General features: G+C 34.1%; 1 protein-coding gene across 3 annotated transcripts in view; it reads right to left on the bottom strand.

The window, feature by feature from the left end:
* LOC145256166 (GTP:AMP phosphotransferase AK3, mitochondrial-like) overlaps positions 1-25,244 on the bottom strand; it is a 410,511-nt gene that overhangs the window by 242,162 nt on the left and 143,105 nt on the right. Inside the window, exon 5 of one of the 3 annotated variants that reach the window (XM_080114762.1) lies at positions 12,764-12,875. The exons of the other annotated variants lie outside the window; for them this stretch is intronic. Coding sequence (XP_079970888.1) covers positions 12,830-12,875 — 46 coding nt within the window. The 3' untranslated portion in view covers positions 12,764-12,829. Of the gene's footprint in view, positions 1-12,763; positions 12,876-25,244 lie in introns of those variants that run through there. 3 annotated transcript variants of the gene reach the window in all.

Here is a 25,244-nt window from a genome sequence, read left to right as displayed (position 1 = left end):
TATTAAATCTCTTTAACTAATTACCTCGACCTTATTACATATTGGAAATATTCTAATCATTTCAACTGTACTATTTACAAAATCTATTTAACATTTAATTATTTAATATATTTTCATTTAATTTTATATTCGATTTATTTCACTTTACGTATATTATCAAAACAATTCATTGGCGGGCAAAGCTTTATGTTTTGGGATTGTATTGAAAATGTAATGGAAATTTCAATTTCGTTCCGTTTTAATCGTTTATATTTTACTTGCCAATATAATTGAAAGAATACAATTCAACTATCGTAATTTTAAAAAAGAAATAATTTTATTTTTAAATGAAAAAAATCAATTTAGTAAAATAATTGTATTAAACACCCCCAGCCTTGTCAGCAAACCTGTAAACCTATAAAAGTTAACATTTCGAATGTAAACAGTGATTTTTCGATTTTGTTAGCGCTTCTTGCCGCAATTAAAGACAATTAAAACGGAACTAACTTTATTTCCATTCTATTTTTTAAACAACCCCCAAAACATAACGCTCTCTTCCAGTTATAGCCAAATTTTTTTTAATTAAATAAAACAGGTCAAAATAAACAGATAAGCGCATTTTCTTTTACATTTTTCTTACAATCATTATCATTTAACCAACTGCAGGATACCGTTACTTTTGTGGGGTTGTTTTGAAAATGGCACGGAGATTATAATTTCGTTCCAATTTAATCTTTCTGGTCGAGCCTATTTCGAAAGCCTGTCTTATCATAGATTTGAACTACAAATAATTTATTACATTTTGATTATTACTATCTTAAGACTTAAAGCTTATATTTATTTCATTTTTCTATTTATATATTGAATTAGTTATTTCCAGTCTTATTTAAACTTAGTGCTTTCTTTAATCCGGTTTATAAATTTAAAAGAGATATAAATAATAAAATAAAAAGGTTATGTAATTTAAAAGAAATACACGTACTCACAAAAGCAGAACTTTTTTTACACATTTTTTTCTTTAAAACCATAACAATGAGACTAACAATTACCTAGATCTTAGTAATTATTTGTTTTAATAGAACTGTTTTAATTGTACTGTTTACTTAGTTAACCTAAGTTGGTATCACATTTATTTTACATTTACTTTTTTTTTTTAATTATTACTTTTAGACTGTGACGTTTACACCCGGAAGTAATGAGTCACACGTAGGTCGCTTTTATTCATTCCTTTTGGTCAAGATCAAAGTGTAGTATCTGTTCCTCAGATGCTGCACTTCATTTTCTTGTTCTCTTTCGGTGGAGGAGAAATCCTTCACGACTGAGACAATTTTTATTTTTGTACCTTTTCTCCACGTTAAAAAACGACCCTGGTGTCTAACTCTGTCCCGTGGGAAGGCATAGTAAATAGGTAGGTGCCGGGAAAACTCGTCCCGGGAAAACTCGTCTCGGGAAAACTCGTCTCCGGAAAACTCGTCTCCGGAAAACTCGTCTCCGGAAAACTCGTCCCCTTTCGCTAGGTAGGAAAACTGGTCCCTTATTGAATAAATATCGATTGAAAACACATTTTATGATCGTTCTTGAAGGAGATATTGTTTTTTAAAATAAACTATAGCCCCCCCCCCAATATTTAAAAAAAAATATTTTTACTTGTTTAATGTTTTTTTGTGTTTTTAATAAAAGCGTTTATTATGTTCATAAACGAGACCGCATATTTTTTTTTATATTAATATGAAAATAATTTACTTATATACTGTTGCTTATAAAAGGGTAAAATCGATTTTTCTACCTCGCCGACTATGTTGTTTATTTAATTTATTTTGAATCGTTTATTTGGTAAAGAAAAAAAAAGAAAAACAGAAAACAAACAAAAAACATGTCGGTCGAGTGTTACGGGAGAACGAGGGGGTCTTGATAATCGCTAAAAAAAATAGAAAATTAAAGAAATTACTGAGGGAGATTTGGTTTTAAAAAGAAAATAATAAATTTTAATATTTTTTAAAATATAATTTAGAGAGAGAGGGGGGGGATAAAACCTCCCTTCGAAAAACAACCAACAAAAAATGAAATTAAAAAGATTCTTGATAAACGATAGCGGAGTTTTCAATAAAATTGATTAATAAATTTATTTAGTGATTACTTTCTCTCTTAATGATTGATTTTAGAATTTTGAAGTAAAAATTTAAAAAATTAAAAATGAGTTAACGAGAGATTGTTAGCACACATGGCATCTCGCGCCAAAAAAATATTTCGCTTTTAATTTATTAGTTAATTTTTGCAAAATTTGACAGGACGACAATAAATGTTGATAATTGATAAAATCATAATTTTAAATAACGCATGAGTGCATTTGGTATGACAGAAAACAAAAACATAACAACAAAAAACTATCATAATTAAAAAACAAAACCAAAAGCGTAACGAAGAATCGAATCGCTCCCTGTTTTTTAATTTTTGGGTTTTGTTTTTTTTATTGTTTTTATGACTCCAAAAAACATCGTTAAAATAAGAACAAAAAAAATTTGTAATTAACTTTGTATGAACATAATAAACGCTTTAAAATAAGTTAAACCACTAAGAACTTAGCCAGTTAGGTAGAAAACGGACACTTAGAAAATCGATTTTATTTAAAAAAAAAAAAAAAAAAAAAAACATTAAACAAGTAAAAATATTTTTTTAAAAATATTATGGGGGGGCTATAGTTTATTTTGAAAAACAATATCTCCTTCAAGAACGATCATAAAATGTGTTTTCAATCGATATTTATTCAATAAGGGACCAGTTTTCCTACCTAGCGAAAGGGGACGAGTTTTCCCGAGACGAGTTTTCCCGAGACGAGTTTTCCCGAGACGAGTTTTCCCGGGACGAGTTTTCCTAAATTCAATAGGTACAATATAATTGTTTATAATTGTACTATTCAGAAATATTATTTATAGTTCGTCCATTTCAGTTAGTATACATTTCCTTTACGCTTAATTAATTTACAATCATTAATATCGTTAAACAATTCCGTTTAAAACCGAAATTATGCCACCCAAACGAAGTAGAAACGAAAGTGAGGAAGAAAGAATGGAAAGATTGGAAGCTAATAGACTAAGAGTTGCTGCAATTCGCTCCAATGAAAACAATTCAGATAGAGAAAGACGTCTAGAACTTAACAGGATACGTCAAAGAGAAAGGAGAGCAAGACTGTCAGATTTGGAAAGAGAAACCCAACGTGAAGCTAACAGAACTAGACATGCTGTAAGGCGGTTAAATTCATCACAAGATGAAATTCAAGAAAGGCAAAGATATGCACTGGAAAGAGAAGCAATATTACGATCGAATGAATTATATGAGGTAAGTAGACGTACACAAGGTCAGTTGAGAGTGGCTCAACGACATTAGAATGAATCGGAAACCCAACGAAGCTTTCGCCTATACCAAGGGCAACAACGAGAGGCTGCATGGAGAGAGAGTATGACTTTGCCCCAGCAATTGACAGAAAACGAGGCAGCTAGACAACGAATGACTGCTTTGAGACACCATGAAATAGAACACTGCAATAGAAAAGGATTGCTCTACAACAAAAATGACTCTCTCACTACAGCTGATATAGGAAAAATGGACAAAGTATGTCAACATTGCTCAGCTGTAAAATTTAAAGGAGAAACCCCTGGTTGTTGTTGTTCTTCTGGCAAAGTTGTGCTTGATAGCTTTCTACCACTGCCTCAGTTGCTTCAAGATTTGCTCTCCGGCAATGGTCCCATCTCTAAAGATTTTCTGCAAAATCTACGCAGTTATAACAATTGTTTTGCAGTGACATCATTTGGTCACAAAATTGCAGCAGTACATGGGTGGAATCCTTCTTTTAGAATTCGAGGCCAGGTTTGCCACCAGATTGGGAGTCTTTTACCACCTGAAGATGAAACAGCAAAGTTTATTCAAGTCTACTTCTTGGATAGTCTGGAAGAGGAACTACATAATCGGGGACGTGACAGTAGACTCAATAGAGACATTCTCCAAAGTCTGACTGAATTTTTACATGAGAACAACAGCTTTATTTGTCAGCTGAAAACAACAAAGGAGAGGATTGAAGAAGAACACTTGATAGAACATAAAGTTGTCATAAGGGAAGACCGAAGGCCGCAAGAAGAGCATCCACGGCGATTCAATGCTCCAACAACAACGTATGAGATTGGAATATTAATGGGGAATGAACCAACAGCTAACCGGGATATTGTCTTGCGTTTTAGAAATGATACATTAAAATGGATCTCCGAACTACATCCCCTCTACGATACTTTAATGTACCCGTTAATGTACCCCTATGGTTCTCCATCTTACAACATCTACATGAAGGCATCCAATGGGCGAAAAGTTACCCAACAGCAATTTTATTCATACCATTTAATGACTCGGCCTGGAAACTATTTTCTCTGGTACCGAAGGCTATTTCAACAATGGCTGGTGGATGTGTACTGCAAGATTGAAACAGAACGTTTACAGTTCCTGAGGCGTGAGCAACAGACCCTGAGAGCTGACAATTATAGCAACTTGAGAGATTCAATTCTTAGGGAGGATGGGAATCCAGAACAGTTTGGTCAACGAGTTGTACTTCCGGCAACTTATACAGGAGGCCCTCGATACATGTTTGAGCGTCAAAGTGATGCCATGGCATATGTTCGGCGAATGGGCCGAGCCGACCTCTTCATCACGTTCACAACAAATCCAAAGTGGACAGAAATTACAGAAAATTGTCTTCAAGGGCAAGACCCTCAGGATCGTCCAGATATTGTTGCCAGGGTTTTCAGGCAGAAGCTAAAAAAGTTACTTGAATTTATTAAAAAGGGAGGATTTGGCAGGTTGAGGGCTTTCCTGTACAGTATTGAATATCAAAAAAGAGGACTGCCGCATGCACACATCCTCACCTGGCAGGCCCCAGAGGACAAACTTCTACCAGAAAAAAATGGATCTCTGCATATCTGATCTTCATGCTAAAGTGATGGCACATATGGTGCATGGACCTTGTGGACCATTTAATCCAAATTGTCCATGTATGATTGACAACAAATGTTCCAAAAAATACCCAAAAGAATTTCTTCAGTGTACCGAGCAAGGCCAAGACTCTTACCCCAAGTACAGGCGAAGAAAACCAGAAGATGGAGGCCAGACTGGTACAATAAGGATGAAGAGAAATGGTCGGTATGTTAATCAAGAAATAACAAACCAGTGGATTGTTCCGTACAACAAGGTCCTCCTTCAGCAGTTCAACGCTCACATTAACGTAGAAATTTGCAGCTCGATCCAAAGCATCAAATATGTCCTCAAATACGTGAATAAAGGATGTGATCAAGCAGTGTTTGAACTACAAAGAACTGATGGAGCAGCTAACCAACAAGGCCAAGTACAAAGTCACATTGTGGATGATATCCAGCAGTTCCAGAATGCAAGGTATGTCGGCAGTTCAGAGGCGGCCTGGAGGATATTGGAACATCCCATCCATGAACATTTCCCCCCAATTGTACAACTTTCTGTTCATCTTGAAAATGGGCAGCGTGTCATGTTCTCAGCTGATACTGCTCTGGAACGAGCCCAAGGTCCACCGCCTGCCACAACTTTGACAGCATTTTTTCAACTCTGCCATGAGGATGACTTTGCAAGGGGTCTCAAATACGTAGAAGTCCCTGAGTTTTACACTTGGAACAAATCGACAAAGAAATGGATGAGAAGAATGCGTGGGGTACAAGTTGAAGGTACTGAAAATGATGATGTATGGAAGGCACCATGCATTGGGAGAATCTACACGATTAGTCCAAAAGCAGGGGAGTGTTATTTCTTACGCCTGTTGCTCAATGAGGTTGCTGGTCCAACTTCATTTCAAAATTTGCGAGCATACAATGGTCAGGTGTTTGAAACATACAGAGCAGCGTGCCTTGCTCGAGGCCTTCTAGAAAATGACCATCACTTGCATCAAGCAGTAGGAGAGGCAAGTGCCACTCAATCACCTTCAAATTTGCAAAGCCTATTTGTGATAATTTTAACAGCCTGTGAGCCAAGAAATCCTCTTGAGATCTGGATGGCTTTTCGTGATGTAATATCTGAAGACATTCTTCACAGATACAGGCAAGAAGTTAACAATCCAGAAGCAGATTTTAATGAGGATATCTACAATAAAACTCTTTGTCTAATTGAAGAAAAAGTTCTCCTTATGTGCGGTCAACCATTGGCAAGCTATGGATTACCTGCACCAACGCAAGGGAGAGATGAAAGACTCGCGAGAGAGTATCAACGTGAAGTTACTTATAATCTTGAAGAACTTTCCCTACAAGCAGAAAATATGCAAGAAAAACTGACCGATTCTCAAAGAGAAGTTTACAATTCATTCATGGCAATGTTGGAAGCACAAGGTGAAATGAACAAAAACATGATGTTTCTTGATGCTCCAGGTGGTACGGGCAAGACTTTTGTAATCAATTTGATCCTTGCAAAGATTAGATCCATGAGAAAGATTGTGCTTGCAACAGCATTCAGTGGCATTGCTACTACTCTACTACAAGGTGGCCGCACTCTTCACAGCACTTTTAAAGTACCCTTGGATACTCATCGAATGGATCAGCCAGTTTGCAAAATTACTGGTAACTCAGCCTTGGCAAATGTAATTAGAGACACCTCTGCAATCATTGTAGACGAAGCCCCAATGACGCACAAGAGTGCTTATGAAGCAATTGACCGAACACTGCAAGACATCACAGGAAACAAGAATCCCATGGGTGGCATTCCAACCTTATTTTGCGGTGATTTCCGTCAAATCCTCCCAGTGGTTAAAAATGGCACAAGGGCTAACATTGTCAATGCAAGTTTGAAACAATCCTATCTCTGGAGGCACGTTATAGTGAAGAGACTGACTACTAATATGAGAGCCTATATCTCTGATAACACAGCTGCAGCAGACTTCTCAAAATTGCTTCTCCAAATCGGTAATGGTCAGTTTCCTATCACTTCTTCACCTGACACAATTAAGATTCCAACTGCGCTTGGTAAATGTGTCGGTAATCAGAAGCAACTGAAAGACAAAGTGTACCCAGACCTGCAAAACAATGGAAAATCACCGGATTGGCTTGCTGAGAGGGCTATTATTTCGCCATTAAACAGCAATGTGAATCATTTGAACAATTCAATAATGGATGAATTTCCAGGAGACACAAAGCAATACAAGTCAGTTGATTCGGCTACTAATGAATATGAAGCTGTTCACTACCCTGTGGAGTTTTTAAACTCTTTGGAGATATCTGGAATGCCTCCACACATTTTAAATCTCAAAATTGGATCGTCAATCATGATTCTTCGATCCTTGGAACCGCCAAAAACAACAAACGGAACCAGATGTGTTATCACCAGATTGCACACCAATGTACTTGAGGCCACCATTTCTTGTGGTCCCTACAAAGGCGAAACCATTCTACTGCCAAGGATCCCCTTAGTTCCATCGGACTCAGAACTTCCATTTAAATTCCGGAGACTCCAATTTCCTGTGAAGGTGTGTTTTGCAATGAGCATAAACAAAAGTCAAGGTCAGACATTTAACACCATTGGCGTAGACTTGACATCAGACTGCTTCAGTCACGGTATGTTCTACGTCTCCATCAGCCGGATAGGAAGTTCAGAAAAACTCTACATTCTGGCTCCAAATCAAAGCAGCAGAAATGTAGTTTACCCTGAGGCTCTTCAGTGAAAAGTTCGAGAAATGGATATGAGGAAAAACTGACATGATCTGATTGTGGTAAGTTTTTAGTATTGAATGTGCAAGATAAAATTTAAGCAAGAGTTGAAAATTACTTCAATGAAAAATTTTACTATGTAACATCAAGTAACCTTCCTTTTGATGAAAATGTTTTGTGAAGTTCCTGATTGAATTTCAGTCACTACAAGAGGTAGTTAAAATGTTAATCACCTTATACAATTGTTGCTCTTACAACATCAACTTACTGGAAAGGTGCCCACAGATTTTGGTACCCGAGTGCGCAACAAAGCTCCGTGCGAAGCACGGGTATCTTTGCTAGTATATATATATATATATATATATATATATATATATATATATATGTATATATATATATACATACAGAGAGAGAGAGAGAGGGAGAGAGAGAGAAAAAGAGAAAGAAGAGGGGAAGAAAAAGAAATAGAAAATATGAAAATATACTTAAGCTACACTGAAACACTAATGTTTCTTTCCGAGGAGAAATCATTGACCTAACTGCACTACACGTATTAAGCACTATTGAAAAAAAGACTGAAAATATGTATATACATGATATTTTATACAAGTCTTTCCTAAAGAATTACAACGATGAATTATGTTTCGAGAGTGTTTGCACTAATACTCAGATTTTTTTAAACTTTCCACTTTCAAAGGTTTTCTTTTCACCGATTGATTCGTTATCTATAATATAAATCTTACCTGTCTGTTTAAATGTATGTATGTATGTATGTATGTATGCCTTAAACTTTCGACAGAGACGACGGATTTTCACAAGATCGTTTTGAATCTCGACTCTTCGGACGACAAATATCGAAAATTTGGCCAAAAACATTCCTTCACCCTCAACTGGGTACTTTTCTTCAGGGATGGGTCGCTTTTTTTCGCCGATATTTTCGAAAGTCACCCCTCTTTTCGATTGTCTAGCCTTAATTTAAACCTACGTTACTTCCGGTTTGGCGATGGGCGCATCAGCAAACACATCACGTTTTTATTTTCACATTCTTTTCCTTCCTTCGCGGTACGGATTCGAGCCTGCCTACCTACTACCATTTTCTTCTTTTTTTTTTTTTTGCTCAACACACACCTTGATACACCCGGGCAACGCCGGGAACCCAGCCTAGTTTTCTATAAGTATTAGTGCGAACACTGGCGAAGCTAATTCTTCTTGCCATTATTTGACAGAGAATGTACACTATTATTTAATAATACACACTAAAAAAAAAAAAACATTTGCAAATGATATCAGACATATTGTGGCATTTGTTAATAATACATTGGTGGATTTGTTCCCGAAAGTTCGCAACGGTTCTCCGTGTCGTCTCTAATGGAATTGCGTCGATTTTCATTTCTGATCTTTTCCTTTAAACCCTCAAGCGTTGGGTAGGTGCCAGAAAATCTTTTTTTATGATATCTCCAAATGAAAATGTACCAAGGGCTTAAATCTAGTTACCTGGTTGGTCATCCCACATTTCTCTTTAAATAGATCAAATGCCTAAGTTGATATTTGAAAGCAGAAAACAGTAGTCTTCGCTTCCTTTAGACTTTTAAAGCTTATATAGGGTTTTACTAATCATGTACGACAAAATGGCACGATAAATGTACGGCAAAGCATGACTTTACTGATTTTCTATTCATGTGATATTTAGACACGTTATTTGAGTAACTTGGGATTCTTATTTTAAGACTAACAATTAGCAACCGATTTTAATTTAGACGGACTGACATTTTGTTTTTCTTTTTTTTCTGCTAAAAACACTTTGTAAAGAAATAAAGAATTTTTTCAGACTGACGGGCCGAGATTTGGAGGAATTGAATAATTTGTTGATATATTTACTTTTCATTGTCATGTCTAGTGCTCTGAAATTCACAGCTCTACAATTGGATCCAGTGTGTCTGAGATCATCAGAGGAGGACCACGACACGCTGTTTTAGGCTTCTTACAGTGTATAGCCATGATGAGCCCCCTCCTCTCTTCACTGGTGCAACTTGTTTTACTGCCTGATGGTGTGCAGTACCACTACTTGCCTATTGTCTCCTTTTAGGACTTCCTTCTAATGTCATCATCCCTCTCTAGCCATATAAATAGCAACGCTTTTTCTGCTGTTCTTCTTTGCACATCTTCTTTCAATTGTTTGGTCTCATTATGAGAGTAATCCAGTTCTTGTTTGAAAAGGTGCAGAAACGTTCGATCGACATATCCTCTCGCTCCAAACCCCAAATGACTGAAACTTACTTTCTACCATTGTTCTTCACATCTTTCAATCAAGCTCTGATATCTCCTTTCTTTCCTCTTCCCTGCGGCATCAAAATTTGACCCCCAAGGTACAGTTAGTTTTAATAGATTGACCACTTTCTTTTTCTCATCCCATGATACAATGTCAGGTGTTTTCAGTGTCGCTACAATGGAAAACAAGAAATTTATCAAAATCCGAAGCAATTTTCTACTTGCCACTCCATCTTTTATCAGCTTGCTTCACTCAACCTCCTCGCGATCTTTTTTACTTTTCTCTTGTTTTTTTTTTTAAATTTAATATTTCATTCTGTGATAGCTTTCCGCCATTCATCAAGTTTCTTTTCCAACGCATCAATGATCACTTTGAGAATTTAGTTGTGTCTCCATGTAAACCTACTACATTTTAGACTAAGCTCGCAGTGTGACAGGATGCTACCCACATTTGTACCTACTGTCATTTGTCACCGACAACCTAACGAGGTTTACTGGTGAAGGCATCGCATCATAGGTTGACCTGATCTAAAAACTGGTTCTTGCTGACTCCTACTTCCATAACTCCATCCATGTTAGTTTTCTTTCAACGACCGCTTCTTGTCATGCCAAACATTTACATTGCTGCACACAACCCACTAGGTGCAATCTATAATTCTATAACCTCATAACTCATTAGTGGCCAAAGCACAGAGACCAAATTGCAGGCACCATAGCTTTAACTTCCCCGACAATATGGATTGTTCGATGTTCAGAGTCCTTTTACTGTATAATTGTAAATTTGAACTTCTTGACTCCTGATAGGTTACCGTGCAATAACCGCCCAAATCTTTTTACCGATTCACATCCACGGCGATTGTAAACCTGACTTCTTTCTGGATACTTTTTCTGAAGATGCAGCTGCGAGATATTTTGGCTTTAAACTACACCCGTGACCATTTCATAATACTGTCAAGTCGTTTGAGCACCCGTTTTGAGACTTTTTCTGGTTTTGAAACCACCGTAATACAAGAACTCAAATTCATATATATATATATATATATATATATATATATATATATATATATATATATACTCAAAGCCAGCAAGCCGCATCAATAAAATGCACCAAAGGTTATCACAGTTAATGACAATGTCACTTTCATAAACACACACACACACACACACACACACACAGATACACACACACACACACACACACACACACGCACACAAACATATATATATATCCGTATGCTAGAACGTTTTAATTTTAAATTCTTTGCAATTATGCAAAATGTACAAACTATGCATGAATAAAATTCAGCTAATAAGAAAGCATAAAAATTCATAAGTACATAATTAACGTTCGTTTTTCCAAGAAATATGTAAATTAGTTAACCTTCATGTAGTCTCTCGCGTATTCATGACTTAGATATCTGACTTGTGAACTGGTGAATGATTTAGATGTTTTAATATGAGAGATTATATATGATCTACATACATTAGTTAGAAATAATTAAAATTAAAAATTTACTTTATAAAATTCACTAATCCGTAGATAAGCGGTCAGAACTTATTTCGAAAAGAAGTACAATGAATTTGATTGGTCTAACTAATCTTGCATAGGCAAATATCCCTATATTTAGTATTATGACTTTATCAATGTTATAGGATAATACAATTGGAAGCTAATAAATTTATGAAAAAATTAATTCTATCTCGAAAAAAAAAATTATACCAGAGTAATTTCAAATTAAACAGGTCTACAGTATGAAATTAGAAGAATTAGAGTTACTAGCGGGACCTGTTGGAATTCCACAGCGGCAGCTGTTATATGTAATATATTGCTGCTGGGAATTCTGTGGACTTTCAGCGTTAATAGAGACCCCGCGATATTATTGTAGCCCTTTTGTTACAGCTGTAAAAATATCTATCTAAGTAGTACGGTTAATGTAGTATCAGAATATATCTGGTTATAATGTTACCTTATAGGAGTCTGTAACATATTTCTATTGTATGAACGCCCGGTGCGAACGGAATATAATAAATAGGATCTCGCGATCGAATAATTTATACTCTGGAAACCTTTACACACATACGTAGGTACGTTAAAAGTATTTTAGTATACAGATTCCTTCTTATGGGATAGGATCGATTTATATAAGAATTAAATCAGATTAGTAAATCTAGGTATGCGATTTAGGAGATTTATCTCCCTTGATTTTAGGAGAGTTCCATTATCATATTCTAGTCAAATCTGTATTTATGGATCGTTATGTTTCAAAATTTATTGCATGAATACAATATGAAAATTGCTCTCTTTATTATTTCTGCATCCATAGGTATTTTCTGTTTAAATTATTTCTTTTTTTTTTTGTTTTGTTTTTAATAAGCATCTTGTATTAAAATGTAATAGTTGGTAGAATTTTTATTAACTGTAACTATATGTTGTCTTGATGTAATGAATATGAGTACGTATTTGTTCTTTCTCCTTACATAATTTTGATTGACAGGTTAAGCCATAAGTACTGACTAGTTGAGCCATCTAGGGACAGACGTCGAACGGTACGCAAGATAGGAACACCAGCTTCGACTACGACACTCGTGCAGTAGAGCGACTCACCAGATTATTACTCGAAACAGTAGCAAAGCCTACTCAGCTACTTCAAAGGATATGTATCCGTATCGCAGGATATATTAGTACTTTAATAGATGGAACGGGATTTTTTGAAAATATATACATTGTCCTCTTGAATACAAATATATCTAGCCATAAAAAAGACTTTTATATTAAAAAACAAACAAAATAACGTTTCTAGATTTTGTTGGATATTTCTGCGTTATGGCTTTATTGTCCACAATTCATCTTCATCAAATATCTTACCAACTGAAACAGTTTCAATTCAAATTTCAATGCCTGAGGAAACCGAATTTCGAACAAGATCGCAGCTGAAATATGTAAGCAAATATGTAGTTAATAATGAGTGTATAAATAAAGGAATATATATATATATATATATATATATATATATATATATATATATATATATATATATATATATATATATATATATATATATATATATAGGCGTTTCCCGGTCGTAAAACACGCTTAAATATGATGTTTTGATTTATTCAGACTTTGTATTTATTATTACAGAGACAATTCTCTATTAATTACTATATTTTACTCAATATATAGTAACGACAGCCCGGCGTTGCCCGGTCGTAAAATTCGCTTCAATATGGTATTTTATATTATGCAGATGTTATTATTTTTTATTTTAAATCAATAGTCTGTTGATTATTATATTGTACCCAATATATAGTGATTTCAAAAGTTTAAAAAATATGACTTGAGTGTCATCAGCTTTAATTAAAACCAAAACATGCAACGTTCCAGCATTATTCGTTACCATTTGAGCTAAGTCAAAGCTACCAAAACTTTAAAAATTAACGTAGTTAAATGAATAAATGTATATTTGCACATGCGTAGAAGGTATATGCTTAATCAATTTACGTCTACCAAGTTTCAATTCTTCAATTTTGACACCTTAGCAGCTATTTTTCCAGATATAAATCAAATCTAATTTGTAAGCGTTCTTGAAGTATGTGCTATCGGCTTTTCCTTGCCGACGGGCATTATATGTAATATATCTTCTCCAATGCCGTATGAAATGGCTTCGGTCGCTACGATTATATCCAACTTTGAATTATAGTGTGTCCGAAAAAGATATTATGTTAATGTATCTTCAATCTTTTCGAATGCCGGCTGGCAATCGGGAGTCCCAGACTTTTTCTTTCTTTAATCGTTCGTTTAGCGGTGCGTGCACATTCTTAATGAAAGCCTGATAGTTGTTTGCTAATCCCAGGAAGTTTTAAAGAGCTTCTACATTATCGAGGACCGGCATGTCTCTAATGGCATTAGTTCGTCTTCCATTGTAGTCAATAACATGATCGAGATATCTAATCTCATTCATGAAAAAATCGTACTTCGATCTCTTCACCATAAATCCGTATTCTTGAATTCTTTTGAAAACTCTCCATATATGATTCCGACGTTGTTCTGAAGATTCACCCATGACGGCCAAGTCTAACACCCAGTGGTATTAGGGTCACACTCTGTTAACTAACTGGTGAAAATCTAGGAAAAAGCTGGTTGTCGTCTGATCATATCTGCGTTGGAATCTGTGATAAGCAAGGACGACTCAAACTCGGAACCGTAAATCCATTTTTGCGCATGTGCAACTGCCATTCATTCGAGTGTCTGAGAAAAACTTTCTCCGGCTACGTATGTGACCGCTGAGCTTTGCTTCTCTCGTTATGAGGAGTTAACGTATAGGAAAACTTCGATCCTCGTGGACTCCGTGCACTCAACGATTCACTCAACAACAAGAACAATAACAACAATAAACAACAGCAGACTACATGTACACAATGAAAGGATGAAATAAATATTACTTTTAAAATAAGCAAGACAAATACCTGCAGACTAACGACGATCAAATAAAAATCATTTACGGGGCTTTATTATAGGCCATTACATCGATTAATGCACGAAGCGTGCAACAATAAATCAATGATGCTTACGTAATGCAATTGACGTAATTAGAAATTGACGCAATTAAAGTATTTGTTTCCAAATTGCTGAAATTGATATCAAGGAACGAGGAAGTAATATTTGTCGTAGTAATTTGTTACTTATTTCGTCCCGGATGTTTAGCAATGTTTGCAGAAAGAAGGATAAACATGCATCTAACCGTACCAAATCCTTTTATGGCTATTAAATTAGTGGAACAAAAGAGATGGAGCGGTGAATACGCATACACGCACACACACAAATATACATATATCATATTATATTTATTTTAGTTCCTCTGTTTGTCCGTCTCACTTTTTCGCGAAAACTATTGAGCCAATCTGCTGAAACTTTATTTGAACCTTTGTTATGATAAGGTGCAGCGAACGAAATATCACGGTATCCATTTGATGCAAAGATAAAGATTAGTCATCATAATACCACATTTACTCGAGAAGTTTGACATAAAGCATTCATTTTAAACCAACGGGCTATAAAAATTTGCCCGTTTTAACGAGCCAAAAGCTCTAGTATATATAGATATATATGATGAAACTTATAGAAATAATATTCCTACGGGATGGAAAATGAAATAAGAAAAGCCAAAATTATTTATATATTCATCAACGTTTCGCCTTACTTCAAAACTTCCTCGGGATAATTGATGTGAAGAAAATCATCTCAATAGTATTTTGAAATAAAGACGAAACATTCACGAATATATAAATAATTTTGTTTTTTTCCTTTTTTATTTTTATAAATAGACACTACACACGAAAATGTATAAAGCAATTAAACTACATAGAATTTTTCAGATTTCATCCTTGTAAGTTTTTTTTTTTTTAATTATTATTACATTTTCACCCCAAACAAGGCAAATTGCCACTTTGGTGTAGGGGGCTACTATCAGGGGCAACAACTACTGGGGTACTATGTACGGATTCGGGCAGCAAGGTGTCGGTTCACGTTACACTTGAACTTCTGCACGTCAGTACTGTTGGGGAAGCAGGGACCTGGAATGGAATTCCAGAGTTTAGCGGTTCTGGGGAAGAAACTATTGGAGTAAAAAGATCTTTTACATCTAGGGATCTCTACAGTGTGGGGGTGGGATTTAGCAGCCTGTCGGGTTTGTCGAGGGTGCTCACGTCGTGGGGGCACAAGTGATTGCAGTTCGTCAGAGCATTCACCACTAAAATACTTGTCAGACTAAAGTACTCGTCAGACTAAAATGCATAGAATTCATGTTACAAGATGCTTTTATGTTTACACCTGGAATTTAGTTTAGTTTGCGAACAATTCGGATTCATTGCTCACGGGTTAATCTTACACTATCCAATGGCAGATCTTCTCTCGGACAAAGGTTCGACCGACTCTCATCTCTTCCGTCTTTATTTTGTTCTGAAGAAGAGGGACTCACCTTTTTTCATTTTGGAGAATGTGTCGAATGAAAAAGTGACCTTGTTTTAACATTTACTTGCTTGGAGTTCTTATTTATTTTTATTTAAGTTTTGGATTAGTTTAGTTTTTTAATAATAATCATAAAAAAATGCATTAGTATCCAAAAGTAAAGTTTATTCTGTGTATACAATTGTTTATTATTTCACTTCTACAGTTTAATAGGTTTGAGGGGCCTTTACAGGTTAGAATTTCATATTCCTCATTCTGATAAAATCCACACGGATCGTCTAAATTTCTATATGTACTGGCTTATTGTACTATTTTCCACTTGATAATTGGAGAACGTACGGTGTTTTTAACTCGCAGTAATGGGATGATAGTACTGTGTTTATTCAGTTTATTTTATTATTGAATGTGCTTCTATGCTTATAATATTTGGTTTTAAAACCAAGGGAGGTCATGCCCATGTGGTATTCTTATTACGGTTTTCTTAGGCAAATATTGTGGCTTTATAAATAATGCTTTTGATTAGGCATATATTTTGTAGTTGCCAAAGTGCACGGGTTCTATAATTGCATCTTTTATTTTCATTATTTAGTTTCTTATTTCTATTAAGGTGACTGCTATTCGAGTTTAGGTTATTATTAGTGACTAGATGTTTGTCTGTCTTATTGTTATTTTCATTGTTACCATATTGACCCCTTTTTTAAAAAAATTCCAACTGGTCTTATTTAGTATTTTGTTATTATGTGCCTTGATTATCCTTAAGTTTTCGCAATAAATGTAGGATAGTTTAAGATTAGTTTATCAAAAATTGTGTGTAAGGAAAAGTTTTTCGATGATAAAACCTTTTTGTGAATGTTTAATCAAATTTGTATATCATAAAAGTGTTTATGAATACAATGCTTTTTTAGCATTATATCATGTTAAATTAAGAGCTCTAGTCGTAGTATACACTATCGAGGCACTATATAAACCTTTATGCGAACTTAAAGAATTATATATATATATATATATATCAAGTTATGTATGTGTATATGTTTATATATTTATATGTAAAAGATTCATTCCTAAACTAATTAACTGATCATTATCAATGTTAAAACACAACTGCAAATAAATAAAGGGTCGTAATGTGAGATATATTCAGTTTAATTTAATTCTATGCAAAAGGTGTAAAGAGCGGGTGGAAACTCTCCGAATCATTGTGAAATTTCAACAATATGTATAAAGCATCAATTAACCAATATTCCTCAAAAATATATCGTAGCAACATCGATTTCTGATTGGTAACGATTGTTTGCTTTTTCGGGATAAGCCCCCCTCCCACAAACATACACACACACACACACACACACACACACCAAGATGCAAATACTTTTCGCTTTATTCCACCAAAGGTCTGGATGGTGGTCGCCCTCCTTGGTCTTTCCATCATATTTAAAATTTCATGATCATTTACCGTGATAACAGTTAAAGCTAGAGCCACAACATTTAATTGAGGGGTCAGATTTTAAACTCTTTCGCAGTTTCAGTTCCATTGTCCTTCTATGATGTTCTGTCTCTATTATTATTTGATTTCTATTTCAACTCACCTGTGATTGGATGCGTCCGTTTTAGTTTATTATTATTCGTACTCATCCCTGCCACCCCAACCATTCCTACCGCTGATTATAACTGCAGCACCTGCCAACTTTGCTACAAATCTAAAATTGGGATATTTAGCCACAGGAAATGCTGGAGTAACCCAAACTGGATGCAGAATGTCATTGTCTCAACAGACAGAAGGTTGTCAATTTGCATTCGTACTCACTAGGAGTTTTCACACAGTTCACCATCATAGAGTGCTCACTCCTAAATCACTGAAATCCTTTATTTAATCCACGAGAGTAGCATGCTCTCATTCCGTCTTGAGTAATAACAGGTTGTATTCCTTTGAGACTGGGTGACAACAAGATTCCACACATTTCCAGAACTCTCCATTTCTTCCCATAATCTTTTTGCAAATGACTTTGCTTTTTCGTAATAATCGCTTACCATTAATTTCTCACTGGCAATAACCATTGGTTTTCACTGGAATTTGAATGGCAACAAGCCTCGCAATGTCCCAGTATTCTTTGCACTCATTCAATGGAAGTCTGCCTCATGCTCTTTCTACTCGGTCTTTCCATCCTTCTTGATCCTTCATGACTATGATATGTGATATCAGCAGATACTTATGCTTTTTCTTTTTTAATAAGAGATGGCACAGTTTGTAAGATTTCTTCAGTTTCTGTTTCCTAAAGTTCATTTGATGCTCCTTAGATCTTTTTCGTTTCAACAGTCTTTTAATATTTTGTACAGCTTTAGACTTTTCAAGAGAAATAATTATAAAAATCTTAAAATGTTTTTCGAATTGACAAATGATTTTTTCTTAGTAGAGTAAATTATCCCAACACGGAACCAGTTGAATGCAGTGTTCGATATTAGACCATTTCTAAATATATAAAATCTTATCAAAATACAAATGTTTTCAGATATTTTATTTATTTTGTTATTAAATTATTAAAGAATTATATCTTGGTGTTTCTTTTTCTTATCTAACAGACGAAAAATATATTGCCTTTTAAACTGGATTTGTCTTGGGACGTACGTCTTATCTTCCACCATGATGTCTATATTGACAAGAAGTCCAATTGGTAAGTATTATTATATTGTATCAAACTCGGGATTCTACACGGAATTTTGAATGAAATCCTTTATTTAATCCATGAGAGTAACGTCAGTTGTGAGTGGCTAAAAGTATTGAATAATTCACAATTGTATTCTTAATATCACCTGCACTGTGGATTAAACCTTTAACTTCGAGAAAAGTGCCAATTAGAACTAAAAACACAGTATTTTATCCGTTACGTCACAGGTGATACGCGGCGCAATGGTTAGAGTACTTGAAAAAAAAATCAATTGTAAATAATATTCTCCTGAAGGTTGAAAGTTCAATCCTCACTGTAGATTACTTAGAACCTCTATCCAGTAATGGCTGACGGAACGAGAGCATACGACGCCCGTAAAATAAATAAAGGAGTCTATTCAAAATTCCGTGCAAATTCCTGAGTTCGACAAAAACATACTTCTGTTTGATAGAATAATTCCGGTGTTGGACAAGATACACCTGAAGATCGAAATGTGAGAATGACACTCAAAATGAGAATAGTAGTCCGAAGAATTAAAATAAGACATCTTCACTGTATTTGAATATTTAGTAAAAAAAAAAAAAAGAAGTAAAACTCTTCAAGCTTATTTTGTAAAAGGTTCTGAAGTTTGCATATTTGTTGATTATTGTCTGCTAGAATAAGAACATCATTAACATAGGGTAAGTAAATAGAGGATTTAATAGATTCAAGATCACTCATATAGAAAAAATTAGCTAAAAGTCGATCCGAGACAGAACCCATAGAAACTCTGTCAATTTGAGTGTAAATAGGACAGGCAGTTTCCCTACTACTTCCCACAAGTGACATTAACCACCTTAAAATCACTGTCAGTCACCGTCATAACAGACAGGGGTCAACAGTTCCCGCCATTGCATGACAGTGCCCTCGAATGGATGACAGTGCACGACAAATGAAAGTCCGGGATATGACCTTAAACTATATCCGATGTTGAGGCCCCAGTTTGCGGGCTTTGGGCAGTGTGAAGCCACCTTTTAATTGGCATTGCTCCCAGGTCCACTCTGACCCAGAGTGGTAGTACCTGTTAGGGTCCAAACTATTGGTTAAATAGAAACTGACTTGAAAAATATATATATTCTATTAAAAAAATGTCTTCAAAATAACTGGATTCGGCATTAAACAACCTGAAAAGAGCTGATATGCCGTAAAACAAAAACAACCAACCAACGACAAATGAAGACCGGCCATTTCATTTCAGAGCAGTCTAATGGAGGCCGACACTGATCATGATTGCTAGTGACCAACAATGACCAAACATAAGTAACCGCCTAAAAATGTCAATGACCACCAGTGTTTCCGTTAAAGAGAGAGAATTTAATTTCAGAGCATTTTAATAGAGACCGATAATGGTCATAACTTAGAGTGGACGCCAGGAAGCGACATAGAAAAACAGTTGGAAAGGCAAATAGTGTCCACTAGTAAAAGCAAGTAAATGCAAGTAACGACCTCCAAAAAGCATTAACCGCCAGTAACCATCAGGGCTTGCTACAGGGCATCCAATGACAACTAATGGATGCCAGTGCCCAACAATGCCCGACAGTTGAAGACAGACGATTGCAGTTTGGAACAGTCTAATGAAGGCCGAGACTAATCATGGCCACCAGTGACTGATAGCCGCAAAGCTAGCCAGTGTCCACCAGTACTCATAAATACTCGCCCCTAACCAGCACTAATCACCAGCGCTGACAATTACAAGCAGTGGTTTCCGCTAGCTGCCACTGCCAGACAATACCCAACAATGAAAACCAGATGATTTCATTTTGGTTGTTGGGACGATTGATACGAAATTGCTCTACTAAACTTTACTCGGTAAATACTAGAAAAATATGGATATATGTAATATATTACACGAATATACAATCTCCATTAAAGTTTAAGGAAAATAATAATTCTTTATAGGTAATAATAATTTTTCTTTTCTTTAACTTTTCATATTGAGACGTTTTCTTTCTTTTCTCTCAAAGATTTGGACGTAATAGTATAGGTTGAAAATATTCCAAGACTATATATATGTGTGTGTGTGTGTCTGTGTGTGGGTATGTTCTACTGATCTTTTTATTTTGTTTTTACCAGTCAAATTCACCCTAACAAACGTAATGAAAACAATAAAACCGAATACAACAGACCAAGAAATACACGAAGAAGAGATAAGGACTAAACCTGAGAGCCGATTCGATTCAAACTTCATGTCTTTCTTTCCAACGACGGATTCGTCTCTGTCAACGATCACAGATACGAGCAGCATCGTCACCGACATGCAGACCGTAGATGATTATGACAAGAGCCTGATGCGTACCTTCATGAAAGACTGCCAGTTGATTGAGACTTTTTATCAAGACTGGAGCTTCGATTACAGGTACACAAGGGATGAGATGGACAACCTACTCTGCAGATGCATTCACATATGCAATATAACACGGCCAAGCATTGAAGATGTGATCAAACTGAGGGATTATTTCCAAAATCCGATCTCAGATATCAACCTCACACGATTCACCATTATCATGAGCGTTTATTCAATGCTTTTTCTCGTCGGAGTCATTGGTAAGTTTTTACCTTCTGTCTTTTTCCAGGTTTTATTAACAGAATTCCTTCAGCATTCACCATAGTAACCTCTAAAACATTTAAAGAACTTAGTTATTACAAGAATTTGCGTTTTAATGTACTTTTATAACCGTGATCAGCTATTACTGAGAAGTGTTCCTTTATCTAGGAATTAGTTACATTCTGGAATATAAAAAATATCAGCTAATTAAAAAGGGCAGAACATTGTAGGGAGCCATTATTATTATTTAGTATTCGGAAATCCGAAAGAATATGTTATGTCTGTGTTTGTCTTAGCCAGTTACGGAAGGTGTAATCACACTATAGTTGAAAATGTAGTTAAATTTTTATGGTATCTTTCTTTTTTATTAAACGGTCAAGTCAATGAATTACAAATAAATAAATAATCAGCCCCCCCCCCCTTATTATCACAGAAAAAAATACTAAAAACATTACATAAAAATAAAAATAAAAAGTCAATTTAGCGTTTCAACATTTGGACAACGCTCGGCTGAAACCGATGATTGCCGGTCTCGCCCGATCCATGCTTGACGGAAATTCCCGAGAATCAGGGTCAAATTATGCAAGAGTACTAAAAATTCTTACGTTTCGATTGCATGCATTTTTTCTAGACGTTACATGCCATTTACGAAACATATCTATACATATTTTATTCATTTATCGATTAGATGAACAACTACTGATACCAAACAGAAACTGCCAATTTTTTCCGAATGCATGCGTTTTACCTATTTTTTTAGTTTTTCTGAGAGAGCTTTCTTACACAGAACATTATGCCAACACAAAATACAGGTTAGTTCTAAATAATAATAATAATAATAATAATAATAATAATAATAATAATAATAATATCTAATCAGATAAAATGTCTGATATATTTTATTCGGACTATTATTCTCATCTTCACGAAAAATTGAGTCATAGAAAAACATTTAACAAATATAGGTGCAAGTCTATAAATGGTTCACAAGTAATCTTTTTTACAATAATAATCTGAAAAACATCTTTGTAATGTACGTACTTGTCACTGCATGAATATGTCATATTCCAAAAATCACGTAAATCGGTCAAGTAGTTTTTTTTACTTAAGAAAATCAAATATTATTGGACGTTTTATCGAAGATTTGGCCAGACGCCATCTTGTTTGAGAGATAACGCCACTAACGACCCCTGGCGGAAATATGGGTCAACAAGGGCAGTACATGCAGACCATCGAATATTTTATCAATGAAGTACTTTTTTTTTAAAGAAAATCAAATTTTACGATTTTTAGGGATAATAAATAAATAAATTGACTTCTTTTAATAAAGAGAATGTGGAAAACACTAGTTTTTTGTTGTTCGTCTGAAAACAGACTAATAAGCGAAGTACTTTTTTTTAAGAAAAAAACAAATTTTAATATTTTTAGGGATAATAAATAAATAAATAGACTTCTTTTAATAAAGAGAATGTGGAGGGCAGACCATCTGTTTTTTTTTTATATTTTTAAATTGTTATTATATTGTTATTTAAAATATTTTAAATAACACGAGATATTCCCCATTTATCATAAAAAATACATGCACTTGGTTATCTTCGACACTTACTTCGAATTTCCATGAATATGATTTTCATAACAAAAACAACAACAAAACATGTATTCATGTTCGAATCTTCGACTGATGAAAATCCGCCCAAATAGTTGGATTGTCGTCTGACACTTATTTCAATCAAAACACCGCTACGTGACTATTTCAACACATGAAAGGTTGACACGAAAGCAATCATTCTAGCATAAACAGAAGTTGTCTTTCTCATTATTTTTTAAAGAAATTAAATAAAATGAAAATTTATTTATAAAGTTTCGTTCATTCCCGCCCCCGCATCGATACAATCGGCATTACTTTCTCTTTAAATTAATACACCTGTTTCCTTGAGATAAATTTCTTTTCTCCAAATTATATCCTTAATTTACATAGTTTCTTCCTTTTTCTTGAAATAAGTTTTCTTTTTCCATTAAACTGTTAGGTTAAAGTGCAAAATAGTTAACAAGCCCCTCTCCATGTTAAGAATGTTTTTTTTTTTTTAATAATAACGTTATTATTTCAGCAAGTACCAAAAATTCTGTCAAGACGACCGTTTAGGTGGCAAAATCATCTCTAACCCTGTATCAAATAAAAGGAACCAAACTCCCTAATCACCGTTATGTTACTATGCCAACAATATATAAACAGTGACATCGGTATTTCATACGTTGAGTTTTAAGTAAGCAGATCTTCTTTAAAAAAAATCATTATGAAAACAACGTTTAAAAAAAAAAGAATAAACATTTTTTTTATTTTAAACAATATAAATCTTCTTTTTCTTTTAATCAATATAAATCTTCTTTTTTATTTTAAGGAATATAAACAGAACCTTTTGTATTTTTTTATTTTTAATTTTAACCAATTTACATAGAAGTTTAGTGCTTATGTATTTTTGGTATTGCGCTATTTTAAAATAGTTTTTTCAGGTTAAAGTTAAGTTTCACGATATCTTTATTTTTATTAAATTGTGAGGTGGAAGCAAAGAATACTTACAAAACACTCCCCACTCCCCATGTTAAGAATGGTTTTCGAAACAATAACGTTATTTCAGCACGGTACATAAAATACATAACTACTGAACTTTTTATAATTTTTAAGGTGAAATTTTTACTTGGTTTCCACCTTAACATTTTCCTTTAAAATGACAACTTTCACGGGTTTTCTGGTATGCTGAAAACGAATGTTTTATATATTAAATATTTTAATTTTTCGCAAATAAGTAGTATTTCGAATACTAAACGGTATAATTTTTATGTTAAAAGTGGTAGCCATAGTTGTGAAAGAAAATACACGTGAAAATTAATAAATTTCAAAATAATTGAAAGAGAAAAGACGATAAAATTATTAAAAGTCGCAATAGAATACGCGTGCTTTGTATTAATTTGTATCATTTATAACTACTCACGTGATTTAATTTTGATTGAAAATTAAGCTTTTTACATTGTGTAAAATTATTAAAGTTCTATTTATATTGTTTAAACTTAAACTTAAAGGTTTTCATAGTTTCAAATAATAAAAAGTTCTATTTTTATATTGCTTTAAAAACGTTTTCATAGTTTATAACTATGAAAAGTTCTATTTATATTGCTTAAAAATTTTTATATATATATTCTGACAATTTAATATTTTTATTTATATAAATATTATTTGTTATTAAAAAGTATTCATTGTTTAAAATTATTTTTTAAAAATGTTTACATTGTTTTCATGGTAACATAACTGATCAATTGTAATCTTTCGCAAGAATTGCCTGGGTTAGAACATTCTTATCAATCCATTGATTTCGTTATTTATGAAGATCAGGCAGTAGAATTTCCTGTAGAATTCTGGAATGCCATATCATAACCTGATATTGAAGGAAGAAGTCCCAGTTATATTATTAAGAAATATTGATCCACCTAAATTGTGTAATGGCACACGGTTAGCAAAAACATCTTTAAAACTAATATTCTGGAAGTCATTATGATAACTCGACATTTTAAAGGGTGAAACTGTTAATTCCTCGGATTCCTCGGATTCCTTCTGACAGGGCATTTCAGTTTAAGCGTTTACAATTCCCAACAAAAATTAGTTTTGCCATGCCTATAAGTAAAGCTCAAGGTCAAAGCCTAAAAGTTGTTGGACTTAATCTTCAGACACCTTGCTTTTCTCATGGTCAGTTGTATGTTGGTTCCTCACGCATTGGAAGTCCTGAAAACCTATACATTTACAGACCTGTTAGAGGTCACACCAAAGATGTTGTTTATGTAGAGGTTCTTCTAAATTAATGCTATAGGTCCATTTACCAGTTTTCAGATATGCACTTGTCGAAACTGAATTTTAATTATTTCATTAACATATTAGATTACTAATGCTATCTTTATATATATATATATATATATATATATATATATATATATATATATATATATACATATACATATATATACATATATATATATACATATATATATTCATATATATACATATATATATACATATATATATATATATATATATA

The sequence above is a fragment of the Euprymna scolopes genome, chromosome 3, assembly GCF_053919585.1.
Source record: "Euprymna scolopes isolate OS-2025 chromosome 3, ASM5391958v1, whole genome shotgun sequence".
Classification (NCBI taxonomy): Eukaryota; Metazoa; Mollusca; class Cephalopoda; order Sepiida; family Sepiolidae; genus Euprymna; species Euprymna scolopes.
This window is presented reverse-complemented; position numbering and strand designations above follow the sequence as displayed.